The 22,153-nt window shown below is 46.8% G+C and overlaps 1 protein-coding gene across 3 annotated transcripts in view; it reads right to left on the bottom strand.

Annotated features, from left to right (window-relative positions):
- Window positions 1-18,378, bottom strand: part of Plb1 (phospholipase B1) — a 73,365-nt gene extending 54,987 nt beyond the window's left edge. For 2 of the 3 annotated variants that reach the window (XM_041631104.1, XM_041631106.1), the window contains exons 1-7: window positions 18,027-18,378; window positions 16,654-16,728; window positions 14,620-14,683; window positions 7,516-7,574; window positions 5,580-5,653; window positions 4,797-4,840; window positions 1,463-1,571 (exon numbers count right to left, since the gene is read on the bottom strand). In XM_041631104.1, the coding sequence (XP_041487038.1) occupies window positions 1,463-1,571; window positions 4,797-4,840; window positions 5,580-5,653; window positions 7,516-7,574; window positions 14,620-14,683; window positions 16,654-16,728; window positions 18,027-18,098 (497 nt within the window). In that variant the 5' untranslated portion in view covers window positions 18,099-18,378. The remainder of the gene's footprint in view (window positions 1-1,462; window positions 1,572-4,796; window positions 4,841-5,579; window positions 5,654-7,515; window positions 7,575-14,619; window positions 14,684-16,653; window positions 16,729-18,026) is intronic. The other variant, XM_041631105.1, reaches the window with a different exon arrangement.
- Window positions 18,379-22,153: the final 3,775 nt, after the last annotated feature.

Raw genomic sequence — 22,153 nt, 5'->3', positions numbered from 1 at the left:
GCTGAAAATGAGGCCTGTATGACCCAGGGCCAGATCCTGGGGTCAGTTTGCTGTACCTGTTCAGGCTAGATATTTTTGTGCTGTAGTTTCAAGTGTATAATATGGGAACAGCTTCCCTGCGCCTGCTTTTCTCTGCCACCCAATGTCTTTCTTGAGGCCACAGACTCAAGGCCGTGTGAGCCACACTTACTGCGGTCACTCAGGTCCTTGACTCTGACCGTCCACTCTTGCATGTCTCCGTGATCTAATCATGGTAGAACTGCCTTTCATCTGGCGCTACCAGCTGAAGAGAAATTCTGTAAATGTTAAAGCCAGTTTGGGCTTGGAAGTGGCAGGTCACTAGCCTTTCACCCTATGGCCAGCAAAGAAAGAAGCGGCCTTCAAAGTCATTCTCAAACCTGTTAGGCTTGGCATGAGCTGTCTTTCCTATGGGGAATAAATGCGAAAGTTACTCAGAGGAGGCCGACAGCTCCAGGAGAGCCTTGAGAGCTAGGAAATCACCAGGGAATCTCGGGATGCAACTACAAAAAAAATAAATAAATAAAAATCTTCAGACCCATGTGAAGAAGTGTGGTGTGTGCTGAATCTGGGAGAAAAACTGTGGTAAAATAGAAAATGTCTTTTCACACATTTCCCTAATTGGATGCGGTGTTTGTGTGTTATTGGCTAGGAAAAGGACCCCAAGGAACACTCAAGTCTTTGAATAGTGTGCAAGCAGGGATGGGGGTGGGGAAGACCAGGGACACTGATCTGTTAGTTAGGGATCGTCAGGTCAGCAGCACCATGATCTCCGAGTCCCTACACCTTCCCTCAGGGGAGCCCAGCAGCCAGGCTGAATTAGTGCTGAGACCACCATCCTCATCCAATCCATGCAAGGGCACAGCTCTTTAGAGCTTTTGCTTCCAAGATGGTGTCAACCTCACAAGCTCCATGGTTTGTGAAAAAGAGGCCTCCAATAGTCTTGTTTCTTGTAGATACCAAGTAAAAAATGTGGCGGACACTCAGGGCTTTGCTTCCCGTGTCAATGTTTTTCCTATGACACAGGAAAGCCTCGAGAGTGCAGAGCCCAACATGAACCCCTAAGGAAGGCCTGGAGCAGAAGACTCAAAAGCAATAGTAGCAAGCGAACAATGGGAACTCCCCGTGGGCCCATTTACAGTCACTGCTTAGTGAGGGAATCAGGTGACAGACGAGGCCAGGGGATCTACGTGAAATACATGCAGGGCATCAGAGGAATTCTCTTGGTTCCTAGAGCAGGGTTGAGTGTCCACGGCTAGATTCGTGTGTCTGACAGCAAAGGACACTCCTAAGACAGCCCGTTCCAGCTGTTCACCCTGACTCTTTACCCAGATCAAGACTCTCCACCTACACTAAAATCCAGGCCAAGGCAAGCTCTGCCAGGCACCCTGCTTCTGCCCTCCCCACCGTGCACTCCCCGCCCCCCCAAGACACTCAGGCTCACTCTGCTTTGGCTCCTGCCACGGCCTGGTTGAAGAATGCATTGGCCGAGGTTTCTCTCCCGGTGCCAACAGAGAAGCCCTTCAAGGAGGGGTTGAATTCCCGGAGGATGTCTGGAAAGACAAGGGACATGTTTACCAATGGTCCCAAAGCAATCTTCCCAAGCCCCTTTCTTACTGCTTTGTGACAGGGTCACCTAGGTATAGCCCAGGCTATCCTTGAACTGGTGATTTTCCTACAGAAGCCTGTTGAGCGCTGGGATGACATGGCCAACTGTCAAGTTCCTTTGGCCACTCTGTGGAGGACAGAGCATAGCCTCGGCACCACAGCCCAGCACGGAACAGAATGTTGGGTGCCCCAGACTTTACAGCAGTGGTCCTCAGCTCCCTAATGCTGTGACCCTTGAATGTCTCATGCTGTGCTGACCCCTACCATACCATTATTTTCGGTGCTACTTCATAACTGTAAATTTGCTACTATTATGAACCATAATGTAGAGAGTTGACATGCAGGAAGGTTTTAGGTGACCCCTGTGAAATGTCCTTCAACTCCCACAGGGGTTACGACCCACAGGTTGAGAACCTCTGCGTTATCAGGCGCAGCACTGAAGATTTTCCCATCAGGTCCTTGTTTCTTTAGGGATTTTTTTTTTTTATCATGAAAGGCTGTTGATGTCTTTTCCTGCATCTATTGAGATGATCATGTGATTTCTGTCCTTACTAATTTGTATATGTCAATGCAACCTTGTATCTCTGGAATCAAACTGACTTGCATATGGTCTCAATGTGTTCCTGAATTTAATTTGCAAGAATTGAAAATTTTTGCATCTATAATCACAAAGGAAATGGGTCTTTTTTATGCTCCTCTGTGTTCAGCAGGGTTGGTGTGGGGACAATGCTTGCCGTGTAGTGTGAGGTAGGAGGCGTTCCTGCTTTATGGAATGGTTAGAAGACCACTGTTAGCTCTTCCTCAAAGGTCTGGTAGAAGTCAGTCAGTCTGTCCCATTCTGGCTTTTCTCTTCACCTAAAAGTTAATTTCCTCGTTTTCTTCTTCAAATGCCCTTTTCCATCAATTTTGAGAGTGTTTTGCTGGAAATAGCAATTTTGATCAGCAGTCCTTTACTTTCAGGGCTCAAAATATATAATTCCACATTCTTCTGATTTTTATGGTGGCTAATGAGACCTGTTATTATTCTGATGTATTTCCCTTTGTGAGCAAGTTTTCATGTCCCCCTTACAGCTGCTAATATTGTTTCTTTACTTTCTAACTTTTGATATGCTGTCTATAATACATTGTGGTTCTTGGGTCAGGTGGATTTTGGATTCTAAATGTCTCATCCTTGAGTATTTTTCTCTAGATTTGAGAAACCTTATGCTATTAATTAGATTGGATTATTCTGTATTCCTTTAGTATTTATCTCTCCTATCTTATCCATTCTCTTTCTTTCCTTCTTTCCTTCCTTCCTTCTTTCCTTCTTTCTTTCTTTCTTTCTTTCTATTTTGTTTCTCGAGATAGGGTTTTTCTGTATAACAGCCCTAGCTCTCCTGGAATCCACTCTATAGACCAGGCTGATCTCAAACTCACACTCTGTACAGCAGGCTGGCCTCGAACTCACAGAGATCTGCCTGCCTCTGCCACCCAAGTGCTGGGATTAATGGTGTGTGCCACCACTGCCTGGCTCATCCAGCTTATTTTATCTGTTCTTAGGTTTGGCCTCTTGATCATATCCTAGAGTTCCTAGACAGTATGGTCATATTGTTTTTTTTTATTGCTATTTGATCAAAGATTTCATCAACCTCGTCCTCCATCCCTTATATTCTTTATGGTTATAGCTATTGGCATCACTTGCTTTACGGAACCTGATTTCACCGAGACTCTCCCTTCTGATTTCTGGTTCCCCCACGTCTCAACGTCCTTGCTGACTTCCCCCCACATTGCGGACCTGTTCATCCATGCTTGCTGATCATCAGTGCTTGCGTCTGTCTTTAGGGTGGCATGCCCTGCGCTGAAGAGTGGCAGATGCCATGGGGGCAGAGTTGTGTCTCCCCCACACCCTGTACTGGAGCACCTGCTGGGTTAACTCGAGCCGGGCACTGGATGGGGGTACGTCCTGACCTTGCACTGGATGGGGGTACGTCCTGACCTTGCACAGGAAGTCAATTCCACACACCCATTTACCCCGAATCTCCTCCCGCTAGGAAAGAAGGCTGAACAGATAAGCTAAGTGCATCAGGGGAGGCCGCCTGAGAGGTGACACGGTCTCAGTCATTTGTAAAGCACTTTGGTGGATGTTCTTGGAACAATATGACGTCTTGCCAGGCCACCTCAAAGCCAAGATCATTACACTCTCAGAAGCAGCCTAAGTCACCTCCTAGCAACAGGGGACAGGAAGTACTCATGACACGGAACTGTACTTATTTAAATTCAGCACGGTTTTCCAGGAACTAAAATAGATAATAGGCATGAAGTCGAATCAGGCATGCCAGTCTGGCTTTAAGTATCCCTACTGTCTAGCCTTGCTAGCTTAAAACTCAGTGTCTTAGCTCAAGATATACCAAAGGGATACGTACCTGAAAAAGTAGTAAGAATGAAACCAACCAACCCCTAACCCCCCTCCTCGGGCAAAATTCTTAGGGGTATCTAAGAAGAAAATAATTCACTATAAATATCGTCTAATGCCTTATTAAAAGAAAGTGCACTTTAAGTATAAACACTGGGGTGGGCAGCACTAAAGATAATGAATCAAGTAGCATAATGGAAAGCACTGCCCATAGCCACAGCCCAAAAGATTAAAGGTAGACCCCCCTCTCGGAAAATTGTAGCCAGGCTTTAAAAAAAATAATCTGAGTGGGTTGTTGGCAAAGCCTTAAGGAAAATGTTGAGCCCCAAATATGAGCCTGAGCAAGGTAACTTCATCTCTCAATGCTGCAATTACTACGGGTTCATACAGCAAGGTCCTTGTGAACAGAGATGCCCACGCCTCCCAGGCCTAGGTGGAGAGCTCCCCAGATAGGCTCTGAGTCCAGAACCGCGGTCCAACCCTTCTTTATCGGATCACTTTTAAATGATTGTCCTAAGATTTGGTCTAAGCTCTCTTTCCTTTTCTTACTCGTTTATTGGATAAAGACGACTTCCTGTTGAAAAGCACTAAAAAGCTGACAAAACCCTCCAAGGCTTTGATTAGCTCAGGAACCGAGCCTAGATGGCAGCCACGGGGAAGCAGTGCCCCCTACTGCACGCAGCTGCGTCCTGCTGCCTTGCGAAGCTGGCGGCCGCCAGTAGGGGGCGCAGTGAGCTTAGGCGTAGCCACCCCGCCCCCAAAACACCAAGGAACTCACTGGCCAGGGTGGTCACCGTCCTGATGTTCTCATCTCCTCCTATGCTGTTGGTGAGAAGGGAGAAAGAAAATGAAGGTTTAAAGGGCCAGCCAAGCCTAAACAAAACAGATTTCCCTCCGGAATCACAGCTCCAGGGACTCAAAACACCCATAATTTCTTCACGAAAACTAAAAACCAAATCAGGACGCAACTCTTTTCCTCTTTCCCTGGACACCAGAGCAAACAAACAGACATGAGAACTTAAACTGTCGCTGCTGCAGCGGCTCCTATAGTTTTAGCTTTGAGTCCCTCTCATGCTGGAGCAGGGAGAATGGAGTTGGTCTCTCTCACTGCCTTTCCCAATCCAGAGGAATTCTTTTGTGGCCAGCCCAGTGCCAAGCAGATTCTCCATTACTGTCACTAGCTTACTCTGGTCTTTCTGTTCCTGATTAGCTTGGAAAAGCTGTTTTTGAAAGGGCACCCTTGTCAGGGTCTCCCGATCCAAGCCACCAAAGTCTCGAAATAGCACCGACTTCTATGAACAAAACATTTGTGCGCTTTCACTGCCCCCACCACCCCGCCACTCCCATCCCCCCACCACCCCGCCCACCCTGCCAACATCCCTCCCCCCACCCCCCACCTCCCACCAAACTCCTGTCCACACCTCCTGTTCTAGGGATTATAGTTTTTTTGGAGAGGTCGATAAATTGAATATAGAAGTTTGATATAAAAAGAACAAGATAGCCCAACCCTCACTTGATGATCTGTTTTTCTAGGAGGCTCGGAGGCCTTTGCCTTGCTCACCTCCAGGACAGGCCTCGGTACTGAGTTAAGACATCCAAGACATTCCCAGTTTTGGACCCGGCCCCATTGGCTGCCTGAAAGAGAAAGCAAATGGCGGGTGGGCACCACTGCTTTTTCTCAGGGTACCACAGCTGTCCACCTATTGATGTCCAGGCCCTTAGCCTGGGCAGGATGCCTTGGAAAGTTCTCGAATCCAGATGGAACCTGCTATGGATACCTCTCCCGTCCTTTCTGGGATTAGTGTGCGCTCCCACTGGGAGAGCCTGGTGCCAACCACAGCTAATCCCTCCTCCGGGAAACCCTGTCTAGACTGCAACTGAGAGATGCACAGGCTGATAGCATATATTTTTGCAAAAGCACATGCTTGAAGGTACTGTGTCCACTTTTAAAAGTTGTGAAACATATAATCAAACGAAGCATTTGCTAAGCCTAGCCTCATCACATCTACGCATGTGCAGGTGAGACATGGCGTAAAATGTACTTGGGGGTATCTGCTCCCCTGAAGCACGTATTTCTGAACTCCAGGTGGAATCCCCAGGTTATGCTTACTACAGTTTGGTACCAAATTCCCTTTTCTATCTGCCACCATGGCACACTTGCTGCCTCCCCTAGAAGTCCCTAGCACCTGTGTGATTCTCTATGGCTCTCTGTCCTGAGGGCATCTTCTAGGAGACCACGGAGGAGGGTAGGGGGTTGGGTGAGATCAAGGCCTCCCTCAGCAGGAAATGACTAAGACACACAGCTAGTAAGATGCCAAGGACCATCCTGCCAGTTTCTCCCAAGGGTTACACACAGTAAGACCTTTGGGACAAGCACCTGCTGGGGTCTCACAGCGGAGGTTGCTATAGGGATAACTAATATTCTGAATCCTAGGGCTTTTAGAGCCAGCAGCTGAGCAACTGGGTACTCACTGCATCGAACGTGAGGAACGCCATCCCTCATAGGACTTTTATCATGGGGCTGCAGAGCGAGCTAAAACACAATTGTCCTTGGAGAGTTCAAACCTGGAGATGTTGCCTTCTAATTGATCCAGGGGACAGAAGCTGGAGACGACAGTTGAACTCCACCAGGAGTGATCCTCTGGGGACCACCCCTGAGGCTCTCTATGGGATTGGGGTTTTTTGTTTGTTTGTTTTGTTTTTAAACAGGTAGTTTGTTTGGGGTATCACTATGGGACAGTTCCAGAGGCAGGTTTGTTCATCTTTGGAACTTCTACGTCTTCTACTGACCCTCACTTCTCACTCCTACCTCCATACCCATCAGTCCTAGCTCCTAGGTCATCATCTCTTTTGCCTGCCTGAGTAGTAGTAGTCTTCTAGACTGACTGAATCTTTGGCGATACTCATGGCAGGAGATGCTGCCTCACCACAGACATGTGCCCTCAGGGTCCTTCCACTTTTCCCCCATTGGCAAAGAATGCAGAGATTGGAGTGAATATCACACTGTATAAGACTCGCTAGATATTGGGCACGGAGGGGAGATGTGGTGGGCTTGGAGATTAGGACCAGAAACAGGTTAGGATTAAAATCTCAATTTTCAGATCCATATTTTCATGTTCACTAAAATCTCCTCTCCCAGCTGGATACAGTAGCTCACAACTGTAACCCCAGCACTTGGGGGGTAGACCCAGGAAGACCAGTAGTTCAAAGCTAACCTCAGCTACATAATGAATTGAGGTCAGTCTGAACTACATGAATCCTGGTCTAAAAAGCATAAACAAATTCAGGCAGTGGTGGCACATGGCTTTAATCCTAGCACTCAGGAGTCAGAGGCAGGTGGATCTATGTAAGTCTGAGGCCAGCCTGGTCTCCAGAGTGAGTTCCAGGACAGTCAAGACTGTTATGCAGAGAAACCCTGTCTCGCAAAACCAAACCAACCAAACAAACAAAATGCAAAACCGAAATCTCCTATTCCTTCTCCAGTTGAGGTCACCTACCGTGAGAGAGTCACCCAGGGCTCCAATCACCTTGATGTCAGCCGGCCTCAGCCTGTGAACTAAAAAGCAAATCTCGGGTGAACGGAGAATGGGGATTTCAGGAAGGTTCTGGACCTGGTTCCCTGTGCCTCAGGAAAGTGGCTGGGAAACTTAGCTTTCACCATGGCATACCTTGCTGCCACCAGCAGCCAACTCAGTGACTGAGAAATTGGACAGGATTTGCAGAGCCATCTCAGCTCCCCTTCCACGGAAATACCTCTACCACTTCCATGCTTCTGGCAGAGTGGCAGCTGCCACTCCCACTAAGGACTTGTACTGGGAAGGAAAAGGCCCTGATGTTTCCTAGGATGTAAACTAACACATGTATGGTCATGAATGTAGGCTGTGAGAGTATACAGATTAGCGGTCCTTCAACTGGGTTGTGCACGAGAATCACCTGGAGAACTTGTTAAATCACACATGACCCCCCCAACACACACACACACACTCCCTAGAGCTTCGGATTCAGTAGGTCTTTAGTGAGTCTAAGAATTTGCATGTTTAATCCTCAGGCACCGTGGCCTGGTGTCTGTCTGGGTACCACATTTTGAGAAATAGCTTTTTGTTTTGAAGCCATGGGCAGGGGTCCATTTCTGCATTTGTAGTAGAGACCATAACTGTTTCCTTCCAGGTCTAGGTACAAATTGGCTCCCACGACTGTGGCTGCCATTACAAAGCCTGACGGTGGCTTTGACGTCTTGTTTTGAGACCCTAGAGTCACTTAAGTATCTTTAGAGTCTTCCTTCCCTCATCATCATGCCTTGAATTCACCGCACACACGCACACATTCCCTTTTACGTGATTACAGCCTACGTGGTCTTTCCCAGCCTTCCACAGCTACTCTGCGTGGTTAGCAGAACAATATCAAATCACAAACCCAGCTGCACACATTAACACACGCCTACAGGGCTAAGCATGGAAACTTTAAAATGACCTTTTCCCAAAGAAATCAGGCTATAGAGGGTAAGGAGGGGGGGAAAGCACACCAGAAAATGAGACCCATTCCCTCAACTCCAAAGTGGTTTATTTTAGCTTGTGTTGACGACAGTCAATTACTATATTCTCAGGGCCATAATAGTGAATTCTCTGAATGCCAACTGGTATGCGAAGGTTAGGGTAAGACTTTGTGAAGGCGATGGGCAGATTTGCCTCCACAGTTCCTACATTTATTATAGGCTGAGAAAAGTCCAGATGGCTTAGTGGGTAAAAAGCTCCTGCCACCATGCCAAAAGACCCGAGTTTTGTTCCCAGATTTCACAGGGTGGAAAGAGAATTCCTGTAAGGTGGCCTCTGACCTCCTCACATGCTCCATGGCACAAGCACACCCACCTACATTTATTTATTTTTATGTGAATGTAAAATTTAAAAAATGTAAAAAGCAACTCAAACAGACCATAATTACCTCTTAAATTTGGTGGATAGAAATGAGACAGAATATATGCACATATATATATATATCCTCTGTTCCTCTACTGTGTGTGTGCATGTGTGTGTCCCTGTGTGTATGTCCACATGTGTGCATGTGTCCACATGTGCATGTGTGTCCATGTGTGCACGTGTGTCCATGTGTGTTGTCCATGTTTGCATGTGTGTCCATGTGTGTTGTCCATGTGTGTATGTGTGTCCACGTGTGCATGTGTCCATGTGTGCGTGTCCCTGTGTGTGTGTGTCCCTTTGTGTGTCCGTCCCTGTGTGTGTCCATGTGTGCATGTGGGTGTCCATGTGTGTGTGTCCATGTGTTCATGTGTGTATTCATGCGTGTGTCCATGTGTGCATGTGTGTGTCCATGTGTGTCCCTGTGTGCGTGTGTCCATGTGTCCATGTGTGTGTCCCTGTGTGTGTCCATGTGTGCGTGTGTGTGTCCATGTGTGCATGTGTGTGTTCATGTGTGCGTGTGTCCATGTGTGCACACATGCACACAGTTTGCTTCTGGAGTGGTTTCTCTAGTTTGCCGCTCTGTATTCTCAGCCAGAGAGGCCAGGCCGTATGAAACGAGGCCTGCTGGGAGTTGGCTTATCGGGCACTCTACTGTCATGTTACGGCGCATACACTTCTTTGGTTTAATATTCTGTAGACCTTGGCTGGAGATTTATTAATACCATCACACTGATAAAGAATCAGAAATTTAATAAAAACACTTTAGCAATTGCTCCCTTTGGAAAGGCAACTATTTCAAGATAAGATTAAATTTATGTGGCCTGATTAGATAAATATTATCTGGAACACACTGTTCACTGCCTTGAGAGAAGTTTGACACTCATGATTAATTTATGGATGTTTCTACAGAGAGTCTTTATCAGAAGGCCATCCAAGCTTTGGGCGGTATTATGAGCAGCGAGCAGCCTACACAAGTAAACATGGAGAAATGGCCTCTGCCCACGAAAAGCCATACTCAGGAGTAGCGATTAACAGTTTGGTGTTTTATTCTTGTGTAGCCCAACAACTTGAACCACTCGATGCTACAATCTTAAAAAAAAAAATCAATTTACTCTCTTTGTTAGCTTGGGCTTCTCAATTCATTTGTTCTGCAATTTTAGGGATTTTTATAAAAAGATTTCTACAATGATGGTAATTTACTGACATTAGAATAAAACCCCATTTCTGCCTTTGGAGATTTTAATCTACATATATAGGATAAATGGGTACCTTACACACACGAGAAGTGAGAGAAATATATTAATTTCACTAAGAAATGATAAGATCTGATGTGATGTATATGCTGGGTTTCCAGATTTGATTGTTATATGTTGTATTTGTGTATTTAAAGGCCACATTGCACTGCAAAAGTGTGGATGATTACTATGTATTTGCTATAAGTATATTAATAAAACATATTAGATTGAATGAAAGGTTATGTGATGGTGATTTTACAGATCTCAAAAGTTTAAATAAGAAACTTGGAGACCAAAGAAGGATATATGGGAGGGTTTGAAGGGAGAAAAAGAGAAAGGAGAAATGAAGTAATTATCTCAAAAGAAAAGAAAAAATGATAATGGGTTATTTAGGAAATAATAAAAACAAAGCCTGTAATTTGGGACTTTTTCCCCACTAAACATCTTTGAGCCATTATTGTTTGAATCTGCGGATGTGGAAACTGTGGCTAGAGAAGACTAACATCTTTGAACCATTATTGTTTGAATCTGCTGACGTGGAAACTGTGGCTATAGAAGGCTAACTCCACTGACTTATCTGTTAGTCCTCATTCCTACAATTATTAGACCTCAGTGAATGCTGACTTCCAGATGATGTCCTCTTAGCTACCCTCCAGTTCACTAATTCCATTTTCTACCCTTTCTGTCTGTGCTGTTTACATATCAACAGGGGTCCCAATTTCAATGACTATTTTCCCACGTTAATTAGGGTCCCAATTTTCATGGTCCTATTTTCATATTTCAAAGTTGCACTCAATTCCTCAGCATTTTGGTGGTTCCTTCATCAAATCCTCAATTTGTTTTAAAACACTAAATGTATTTTTTTTTTAAATAACATTGGGGGAGGAAAATACTTAAAGGAGCCTCTCTGGGAGAACTTGAATTTGCTTCCTAGGCTGGATGTACTGAGGGACAGGCAGACTCTTAGTCCCAAGGGGGCAACACTGCTTGCTGATGGCAGGCCACACTAAGTCCCGAGAACAGGTAGGTGGCTTCAGAGCCTCACTGAGCACTGGTTGTTGGGTCTGTGACCGACTGCCTACTGCTGGAACATGGTCATCTCTCACCTTAGCTCTAGGAGAGTTCAGTGTAGCCAACTGGGGTAAACAAATGTCTGGGGAGCTAAGAATCAGTGACTTGAGTGAATGTCCTTTTCTGTTTCACACGGCTGGTCGCAGCCACACACAGGCAGCACCGCATGGATGCCTTCTGTGGTTGTTGCTGCTGAATGAAATCAGAATTAGCAGCTAGTCTTCGACGGACAGCCAGGGAGCCACGTCCCCTCGCACTCCTCAATGCCGCTTATTTTTGGAAAAAACTTAAGTCACCAGCAGACCCCTAGATAGATATTTAATTCATCCAGGCTATATGAGAGGAAGGGGCAGTAAATATCAGAGTATCAGTGTTTATAAAACCATAGTGCTTTGTAAACCCTACAGGTGTACAGGCAGGCCTTGATCACTGAATTCCAAATGCTGATTGGTTCTAAAAGTGACTTGCACCAAGTTTCTGCCTCTCACCCCTGAAGCCCCATAGATCAGCTGAGGCAGTCTATCACCCACGAGCTCTGGCAGGTAAGACTAGGCACCTAGGCACCAGGGACCACGGCCTGAGAAGACAAGCACTGTCCTCTTGTGTAACATCAGTTTTCATCTGTGCATCTGTGACTACAAAAAGGAGTTCGAAAATACTCTGAGAGGCAAAATAGTTATTTTACACCACATTCTTAGAGACAATGTGCGAGTGGTGGTACTGTGGCCTGGCTGACTCTGCGAATTCATTGGATGAATTTAAAATTCTCAGCCATTCAGAGTTGCTCGGTAAGTATTTAGTGGCTCCTCCCATTTGCTAAGCCAGTGGGGGTGTATCATATGCTCTCATTTCAATCAGCAATCATGGTCTCCAGAAGAGGGGGGAAGAACTTTCCAGAAACATGGTAACAATCAAAGGAAAATAGTAGTGTGGTCTTTTGCTGAGGTTTTCCTTTTTTTTAAAACATGAAAATACTTCCGTCATGAATATGATTAGAATGCTCACAGGCAAGTGAAACAAAAACGAAGTGTGTTTTTCTTCTTGCCCACTTATCTTGTTTCCCTAGACTCGGAGGTCTAGCCTGACACTCTTAAATGAGCATGAATTTCACTGACGAGCGTCCATGGTTCAGTCCTACGTCATTGGGGTAGCTCACTGGAGGCTTGGATCTGTGTACTTAAACAGTGCCTATCACTAAGGTATCTCAGATTGTAAAGTCTTGAGATCTCCTGCTCTTGACTCCTTCAAGCACTCATAAACACAATGGTCACTAGGGTCAGGGAGCAAGGAAGAGACTGTCTATCTGGTTTCTAGATGTAGAGATAGGCTCTGATGGACGGTTGCCATGACAGAAACACAATTCAGGGAGATTGCAAGATGCTTTACAGAACATCCTTTCAGAGTGATAAGATTAAAACACAGCTATTAGAACCTTCAAATTGATATTCTATCTCTATTTAGATATATGCATATCTCGATACATATACCTCTATCTATGTCTTAGACTAAGGGTTTTTACCATGGGAGGGTACACATATAAAGATGATTATTTCTGCTGTTAAAGTCCACCCAGCAAGTAAATCAATAGGAATGCAGGGCCATCAGACATAGGAGCAAGAAGTCTAAAGACTAAACATCTTCATGTAAGATCTGCACCACTAATGTGGGGGCTTGGGTGTGGTTTGGTCTCCCAAAGACTCAAGTTCTGGAGGCTTGGTTCTCAATATAGTGATGGGGAAGAGGTAGAAACTGAAGAGCTGAGTTTAATGCAAAGTAATTATGTCCCTGGGGGCTGGGGACTGCCCTTGGACAAGGTTAATGCTTGCCTTGCAAGGTGAATGAGTTCTCATGAGAGTGGGCAGTTACAAATGAAGGTGACCCCAACACATGACTCATTTTATCAATTCTCTTCCCATCTCTGTACCATGTTTTAACTTTGCCACAAGGGGCATAGCCAAAGAGACAGGCCATCTAATGTTGGGTATTCAGGCTCTAAAACCATGGGCTAAATAGATTTCTTCTTAAGGTCCTGGCTTCAGGTACTTTGTACTTCAGATACCAGAATAAACACGAACGCCTATTCTGTTACATTACAGCTTTGAAAAAGAATATGTTTTGTATCCAGGCTCTGTTTTTTTATTGACAATTATATGTCTTAATCTGCCTGTGAAAAGGCAAGATGCTCGGAAAAGGCAAGTTAAGCCATGGTCCTGACTTGCTCTGCTCATAACACAAGGAGACAATGTTACAACAGATGTAAGATTCCTTGTAGGTATTGTGACTTCTCCAAATTCAATTTTCCCTTTTCAGTAATCCAGGTCAGACGTTAAATTAGATCAGCCAGGATAGATACTCCTGAACGGCTTACAGGAGCTACCCAACAATTCACCAACAAATCAACAAGCAAGCAGACTGAGAAATGAGCATATCTAATTATCCTCCAATGGCCAGCATGAGAGCTTACAGCACTAATGTCTTAGCTAAGGTTCTGAGTCACAAGGGTACCACTAATACCGTCACGTGACTTCCCATATGTATGGGCATCGGTTCCCAAGCTGCTTCACCCGCGGAAAAACCTGCAGTGCTTAAGTAGCTTCCTCTTCAGGAAGATGTTAATGACTGCCTAGAACATTCTGTGAGGCTCCTATTCAGAGTCCAGCAGCATTTCAGAAATATAGTGAAGTCAGGAGTGATGCCGCACACCTTTGACACCAGTACTTGGGAGGCAGGGGCAGGTGGCTCTCTGAGTTTGAGGTCAGCCTGGTCTACAGAGTGAGTTCTAAGATAGTCAGAGCTATACAGATAAAACACTGTCTTGAGAGAAATGGAAATAGGAAGATAGGGAGGAAGGCAGGAATGAAGGAGAGAGAGAAAGAGCGAGAGAGTGAGAGAAAGACAGAGATAGGGAAAGAGAAAGAAAGGGAAAGGAAACATAGAGAGCAATGACAATTTTTTTAATCTGCTGGGCATCCCCATTCTGTGTGGACTTTGAACACATTCTGCACATTCCTTGGGTAAGAAGTATGGACTGGCTAATTTGCTTTCTGTTTACAAGTAATTTTTTTAAAGAACAAATTCACCCATCAAGATTATAAGATAGGAACAATGCATTCAGCAACCCTTAGGCTCCTTACATAACATGGCTTGACATGGGGTCAATGCTCAGTCAAAGCTTTCTGATAAGGATGCTATTATTTTAGTTAAATAATAATCATGCATAAACATGACCTCCTGGCCTCGGGCAGGGCCATAAACACCTGTCCTGGACCTTCTCACCCACCTTCACCCTGATCTTGGGAGAGTCCTTGCTATCTTAAAGTTGCTCTGACTTGAATTCCAGCCCTCCAGTGAGGGGAAAACCCACCAACAAATAACCATGTACCTGTGGTGGGTACTGTGTTCGAGGGGTCTTTGTCCAAGCAGTTAAATTCTGTGCCTTCTCTCACCTGAAATGAGACACGCAGGGGATGAATAAACTCACCAACTGGACTAGAACTTGGGGGCAGAGGATTGGGGGTTGGCCCTATATACTGGAAACGACCACTCACAATTAAAACAGAACAGAACTATGTCTGTTAAGATCTCTCTCTCTTTCAACCTCATAGCTCACTGTCCATAACACATTGCTCCGATCTGTCTCCTCCTCCTTCTCCTTCACCTGAGCTCAAGCCGTTAATAGTCCTGTCTACAGTGTTGCAGGTCCTCAACAGTGTCACCTCCTTTAGGCTGGAGGTCCCCTCCTCTCCCTTCACAATGGGGTCTCTCTCTCTCTCTCTCTCTCTCTCAGGAAGATGTAACTGTGACCTTCCCCTGCCTAGATTCTCAGCCAAGCCAGGCCCTTCTGTCTATGCTGTCTATTGTTGTGTCCTCCAAGATGACAATGGTGCCAAGCATCTAGGAAATACTATTCGTTGATTGGACAAAAAAATTGCTGCCATATACCAACCTCAGCATAAAATCCATCGATCCTAACATTTCCCAACTCTAGTCTGTCCTTGACCAAAGTCTTGATACCCTCCCATACCTCTGAGCCTTTGCTTAAGACATTCCTCCAACTCTTTCCTTCTCCATTTTCTTACCCTTCTGCCTCTCAGGTTCACCCCTAGTCATCCTTCAAAATTGAGATCATCTTTAGGAAAGTTATCTTTAACTTTCTGAGTTGGTTTTTCTTCCTCTGTAGTCCCAGAAGACCCAACACAAAATTTTAATTCCAGTTACTATAGTGTTTGTAATTGCTGGCTGGTGTGTCCATTTCTCTACCAAACTGTGTCCTTTTGGACTAGCAGTGTGCTTTATTCATGTTTTAAAATCTCATGTCTAGGATTCACCTATACATCTTCTTCATCAGCTCACAGTCACGACTCGGCCCTGGCCCCGAGTCCTTGCCCCTCTGAGCTTCCGTTCTAGAGGTATAGGAGAGACTTAATAATGCATCCAAGGGAAAACAGCAATATATAGAAACAAATAGCAACGCTTTGATAGGATTCCCTACATTCCAGACACTGGAATAAATGCTTTCTCTTTCTTAACACACTTTGTAACTCCATATGGTGAGACTATCACAGTTACAACTTCCCAAATGTAAACCAAAGGCGCGGGGAGGTTGAGGGCCTTTCTTATCCACACATAGCCAGGATCTGGAAGACTCTGGATTTGAAGGTAGAACCAGTGGCTTCATTTCGCTGTGCCTGCTTTCTTCTAGGTGTAAAAATTAGAAAATATGGGGCCCGTTGGTGACTCAGGAATCTTTCTCATTGCATTTCTTAAGAGTAGAAGCTCACTCTACCACTTGGAGCGAATGCTCCCATGGGAAGGGAAGGACCAAGTCATCTTTATCCACCTTTGTCCTGGTTCTCTGAGAGCAAAGACGTCAGTCTTTCGGTGTTTGAGCCCTGAGGAGTGCAAAGTGCCCTATCTAATCTCAGCGGGAAGAATCCAGGTGACTCTGAGATGATAAGCCACAATCCAGATGTGTACAGTGCAGGTCAGGTTGGACTTTAAGGCTATCTGGTCCCCAAACTACCTGGTTCCAGACCTCAGCTCCCTTCTCCCTCTACCCTGACAATTCTATCTTCTTCCTTCTCAGATTAAAGGCTCAAGGACTAGCCAAAGATTTGTGGAGGATCCGAGGTCTCTTGTCAAACTGCCACAGTGCCGTGGAACCCCAACTACCTCATGTAGCTCTGAGAGCTACACGGAGTCAGGTCTAAGATGGTGTTGATCTGGGCCACCAAGAGCAAGCCACACACACACACTTGAGGTCCTTTACCCCCCAGTCTGCCCTGGCTAAATTTCGGGTACCTGTTGCAGTTTCCAGAACTCCACAGCTCTCGGTGTGCCCAGAGGCCAGTGGAGTTTTCAGGACACAGAGAACCATGTGGAAGGTTACAAAGACTCACGTCTGTCCTTTCCTTACCTGAAGCCTTCCTATGGGTTTCAGCTGTTTGGCCTGGTAGTTGCTATTTCTGTAGGTGAACAGATAGGGGCTCTCCTGCAGAGAAAGGTAGCATATAGCCATGACCCAGAGCTCTCAATCCCATAGTAATCAAGCCCATCATCGTTGATATGGTTAACTGAAACGTTCATGATGTAAGGTTTCAGGTGGGGGCAGAGTTCAAGAGAGACACTGAGGAGGGGTGTTGGGGAGTAAGGAGTTTATTTTTTTTTTTAAAGTTAGGAGTGTCACAGACAAGCAGAAAGATAAAACATACATGGTGAGGGCTCCAAGGACAGCACAGAGCCCAGAGAGAGGCAGCCTGGTGGGGTCTCTGAACAGTTGTACAGAGCCTGGGTGCAGAATGAGATTGGGGGTTGGTTTCACAGTAGAAGTCTGTGAACTGGACATGAGCCAGGGAAAGGGCTGGGGAAGAAGGTATGTGATAATATCCCCACCCCCTTGGATATAAATTCTCTTTCCAGTGCAGAGACCCTGGCCCCAGGGGTCTGTTAGCCAGGGACTCGGTAGATATCTGTCAGTTTCTGTGACTGGGAAAAGGCTGCCGAGGGTGTTGTGGCCTGGGCAGTGGCTGGATTCTAACACTGAGTTTTCACACATATCCTCTCCATGAATCCAGACCTTTCCCTGCCCCTTCTCTTCCTGTTGCCTGATGGCCTCCTGAAGAAAGTCCCTGGGGCTTTGAAATGGCCCACTTGCAAGCTAGTCATCTCTGATACTTTCTCCTTCTCTGTCTCAGTGGTCTGTATTACCCAGCTAAACACAGGAATCTCAGACAGAAGAGGACCTCATTTTAGGCTTCAGAAGTCAGAACAAAGAGGAAAGGAGGTTTGCCTAATCACAATAAACTTACTAATTCTGCTATCAAGAAAGCAACCCTCCCCCCAAATCCACCTGCCTTCCACGAGAGAAGGAATTTCAGTCATTGATGTTTGGTTATTTCCTCATCCATGTCTTTGGAAAGATTATCTATAGATTTATTACATTTGGGGCACATATTTAGGATACAGCCTTCAAGACTCCTTAGGACCTCATCAGCTCTGCCTCCTGAGGTATAGGAAGGCATTGATGTGGCACCTGGGGCCCCAAGAAGGCTAGCGGGACCATAACTGGAGGCCAGGTGAGCTGTGGCCTTGTTCCTATGATGCCCACAGGTATGAAGGGTCTTCACTCTGCTCTCACAGTGCACAGGAATCAGTTTTAGGACAACCTGTGCTCAGGTCCAGAACAGCAGGCCCAAGACTCTCGGGGCTAAAGTCTCAGTAACACCCCACTTTTCAGTGAAGTCCACGTTGTCACCCACACCTCACCTCACCCAGCCCAGTGTCTCCTACCTGAGACGGACATTCCAGCCTCTCTCTCTCCGTTGCATCAAACAGTTCATCTTTGTGACCCACTGGCTTCATCTAGAAGAGAAGGTGACAGCTGAAACAGAGGCCTTGTGTAGGTAGCAGCCCTCCGTGGCACTCCTGAGATGGGTTCCTCCAGCCAGGGAGCTCTCCGAGTCTGACTCTTGGGTCAGTAGCCCTTGTGGGCATTTCCAGCTTCGTCCTAGACCGAGGGGTGAGCAGCTCAACTCTCAGGGAAGTGTGGCCTACATCTTCCTAGGGATGTGGTAGTACTCTCGTTTGAAGACCATGGTGTGAGATTGGTGGGTTTTGGTGGCTTTTGATGGGACTTCCTAGCCCACCTCCCCAGGAGTGCAGTAGGAGAAACTGAACATGGTTTGGAGCAGGTATCCAAGGCAGACAAACATTGTTATTCGGAGTCCAACCAGATTATCACAGCGGGTCACGTGGTTTCCCTAGGGTGGTTACCATACTTGGCATTGTGTCCTCCCCTCAGTGTCCAGTTGGCTGGACGCTGATAAAGATTTCCATGTCAAGGACAGTAGAGATAGGGAGGAAGGACAAGCCCAAGCAGTGTGGGAAAAGCCTGTATCTTTTGCCCCAGTTTTCCCCTTCTTGAGGCTATAATCTACAGCGTGGTTCTCATCCTCCTTAATGCTGTGGCCCTTTAATCCAGTTCCCCATGCTGTGGTGGCCCCCAGTCATAAGGTTATTTTCATTACTTCTTCATAACTGTATTTCTGCTACTGTTATGAATTGTAATGTAAATATCTGACATACAGGATATCTGAAATGTGCCCCCCCCCAAGGGGTTGTAACCCACTGGTTGAGAATCATCAATCTACATGTACACAAACCCAGGTTCAATTAAAAAAAAAAAAACAACCAACAAGTCTGGATTGAAGTTTACACAGCTGCCTATGAAGTCAAACAGGCCCCAGTGTTTGGCTGGGCCACACAGATGGAGTGACAGGGAATGCAGCTTGGCCTCCACACTCGCAGACAACAGACTGGCTAGCAACTTGAGAATTGATGGCATCGGTACCACCATCACAGAGGCCACCTGACAGCAGACAGATGGTACTGAGAGCAGCAGGTGGAGCCAACAGCTCAGAACTGCAGCAAAAGCACCCGAGAAAGGGGGATGAAGGCCACTGAAGAACGAGATGAAGGGTTTTGTTTAGGTTTTCTTCAGTGCTGGGTGTCAAGAACGGGGCCCTCTACATGCCAGGCAGATGCTCGACTACTGAGCCACATCCCCAACCCAAGGTGGGCGATTGTTTTTAAAACTTCTTTTTATGGACTGGGGAATGTATCTCAGAAGAGTGCTTGAGTCCTGGTTTGATCCCCAGCCCTGAATAAAGACCTAGTGTGGTCATGCATGCCTGTGATCCAGTACTGTGAAGGCAGAGGTGGAGGATCAGAAACTCCAGGTCGTTCTTAAGTAGCAAGTTCAAGGCCAGCTTGGGCTACGTGAGATCCTGGATATGAGAGAGAGATCGAGAGAGAGAGACAGAGATGAGAGAGATATAGAGACAGACACAGAGGGAGAGGAAGGGAGGGAGGGAGGGAAGGAAGGAGGAAGAGAAAGAGGAAGAGTTCAGAGTTGAGAGGGAAAGAGGGAGGGAGGGGAGGGAGGAAGCCGGGAACTTAAAAACCTGCTGCAGTGGTTGAAGGGTCTTCGGCCCATGCCTTTCCCTCCTGTTTGGGAGCCTTCTGCTTTGCTCTCAGCCCTGCCGCACCACAGTGCTAGGCCCTGGTAGCAGTTTTGTCCCTCACCCCCCTGACAAGGACTTTGACAGGGATGTGGTTGGTTACTGGCTTGGACACCCCCTCTAGCTGTCACACAGATAAACCACAATGATTCAGATGCCCCTCAAGATCTAGTAATTCTGCATTTGTGCCCCAGATACCCGGAAGCCAGAAGAACGTTCAGGACTTGTGGCTTGTTCTGATCTGGTGGGAGGAGGCAGATAAAGGGACACAATTACAGTCAGTTCTGGAGGAGTGGCAGGGAAGAAATGGGCTCTCAAACTCCTTTCAGTTTTATTTTGATGCTGGCCCATCCTAGGAAAAAGGGAGCGCTCATGGGACCTGGCTAAGGGCTGGGTCAACTGCTCTGCATTTTTCCCTCAGGCTTTCAAGAATGTCAGAATCCAGAGAGAATCTGGAAAGAAACTGTATCTATCCTGACGGCTGAATTCAACAAAACCCTGCAAACCATTTCAAGGGCTCCAGAGAAGGGCAGTTTATAGGTTTGCCCACTAAACCTGCTTTTGTTTAGAACCTCATCTTAAATGAGCATGACGGTACACACTCGTAATCTCAACATTTGGGAAGCCAAGGCAGGAGGACTGCTTAAATTTGAGGTCAGCCTGGCTACAGACTGAGATCATGTCTCAAGGCCAAGGCCAAGGCCACAGCAAGCCTCACGTTAAATGTTCCCATATCAGTCATACAGTTTTCTTACACTGGTTCTAACTCTGAATCCTCAGAGAAGAGAGAAAACCTGATTACTTCAAATAGCCCCTCTTCCTTCCTTCTTCTACCCCCCGGGGCTGCTGTACCCACAGGCACCGGCTCCCTTCCCCTCCCCCCAACATCTGTCCCTGATCTCATCCTTTGCTTTTGCTTCATCTTCCACTCTCTTCATTGGTCTCCTTCACTCTGCTCTGCCACTGTGAAATTAGCTTACATGGGGACGGATGAGGGTGATCGTAAGAAAATCATCTCTGGGGGTTGGTTAAATGGCTCAGCACTGGCCGCCAAGCCTGATGCGAGTGTGGCGGGCAGTCCTCTGGCCTCGGCACGCACACCGTAGCTCAGTGCACCCCTCCCTCGATAAATAACTTTTTAGAAATCGGATCTGGAATGAGTTCCTCTGAAGTATGACTACTTCCCACGTTTCCCCTCCTGCCTGGTAGCGCTAGCATCTCGCCGCTAGACTCAGCTTAGAGTTGAGATTACTGGGAGGACCTGGGATTGAATGTCCCCAAGGGTGTGTCCCTTCAGTACAAGAATTTCCAGAAACTGCTGAAGAAGAAGCAGAAAGGACCCAGAGAGAATGAGTTCTGCCCAAACACAAATCTTCAGCTTAGTAGAGGGGGCGCAAGCTGCAGCCAGGGCTGGGACCAGGGAGATCAGGAACCTAGCAGAGTTCTAGTCCGGGTGTGCGCAGACAAAACCACTCACCACCTCTGCATATGTGCAGCGCTTAGAGCTCACACCTGCCCTCTGAGGGCACAGAAGACAGATGCTGATGTGGCCCGTGTGTAGTCACACATGGCTCTGTGGGCTGCAGAGATCCCTTTCAACATAGATTGGTAGTCAGGAGAAAGGCAGGTGAAGGTCCCTGAGATTATAGCACTTCTGACCACCCCCACACCCGCCGCTACCTATCTAGGAGGAAAGCCCTCCCCCTGAGGCTCTGTGTTTGAATGTGGCATAGAACATGTAACCCTGGGTATGGCCTCCATGGTTTGGGGTAAGATAAACATACAAACCAAGGGCTCCAGCCTCCCCATACTCTAAGGGACCACAGAACTGAAAGACATGAAGGGAGCCCACAGGCTCCCCTAGCTGAAGGTCATTGTACTCTCTTGGCAGGGGAGAGAATAACATGACTCTGTCAAGAAGCAGCCAGATGTGGGACTGGAGCCAAAACCACTTTCTGACACCCTCTGCCTCGCCCTAACCTGTCACATTCCAGATCCTTCATGGGCAGATTCAAGCCTGCAGGAGCTGTGGGTGGGTTCCAGCAGAGTGGTGGGTGGCCTGGTATTTTGCCAGTGGGGAAACGGGGGAACTGAAACACTCCTTTCTCCCTTTCTGGGCTGTAGGTGCCTGGAAGGACTTAATGGGAAACTTAGTGGGTTTGCCGGTGTTGGACTGGAGAGAGGTCAGTGACTGCCACTTAGGACAACTGTCACTTACTCTGGGAAGTCCTCCTGGCACTTGCTGTACCCCAAACTCTTATCTCCCTCTGGGCACTCGCTCCTTGTGACCCTTGAGCAGGCCAGAGGAAATTGGGTCAGCAGCCCAGGAATGCCACTGGACCGCCTGATAAAAAGTGGATGTCGTCACTACTGCCACCAACGCTGAGGAGATGAGAA

The sequence above is a fragment of the Microtus oregoni genome, unplaced genomic scaffold (assembly GCF_018167655.1).
Source record: "Microtus oregoni isolate MIOR12 unplaced genomic scaffold, Mior012 000036F_ref0000092, whole genome shotgun sequence".
Taxonomy (NCBI): Eukaryota; Metazoa; Chordata; class Mammalia; order Rodentia; family Cricetidae; genus Microtus; species Microtus oregoni.
This window is presented reverse-complemented; position numbering and strand designations above follow the sequence as displayed.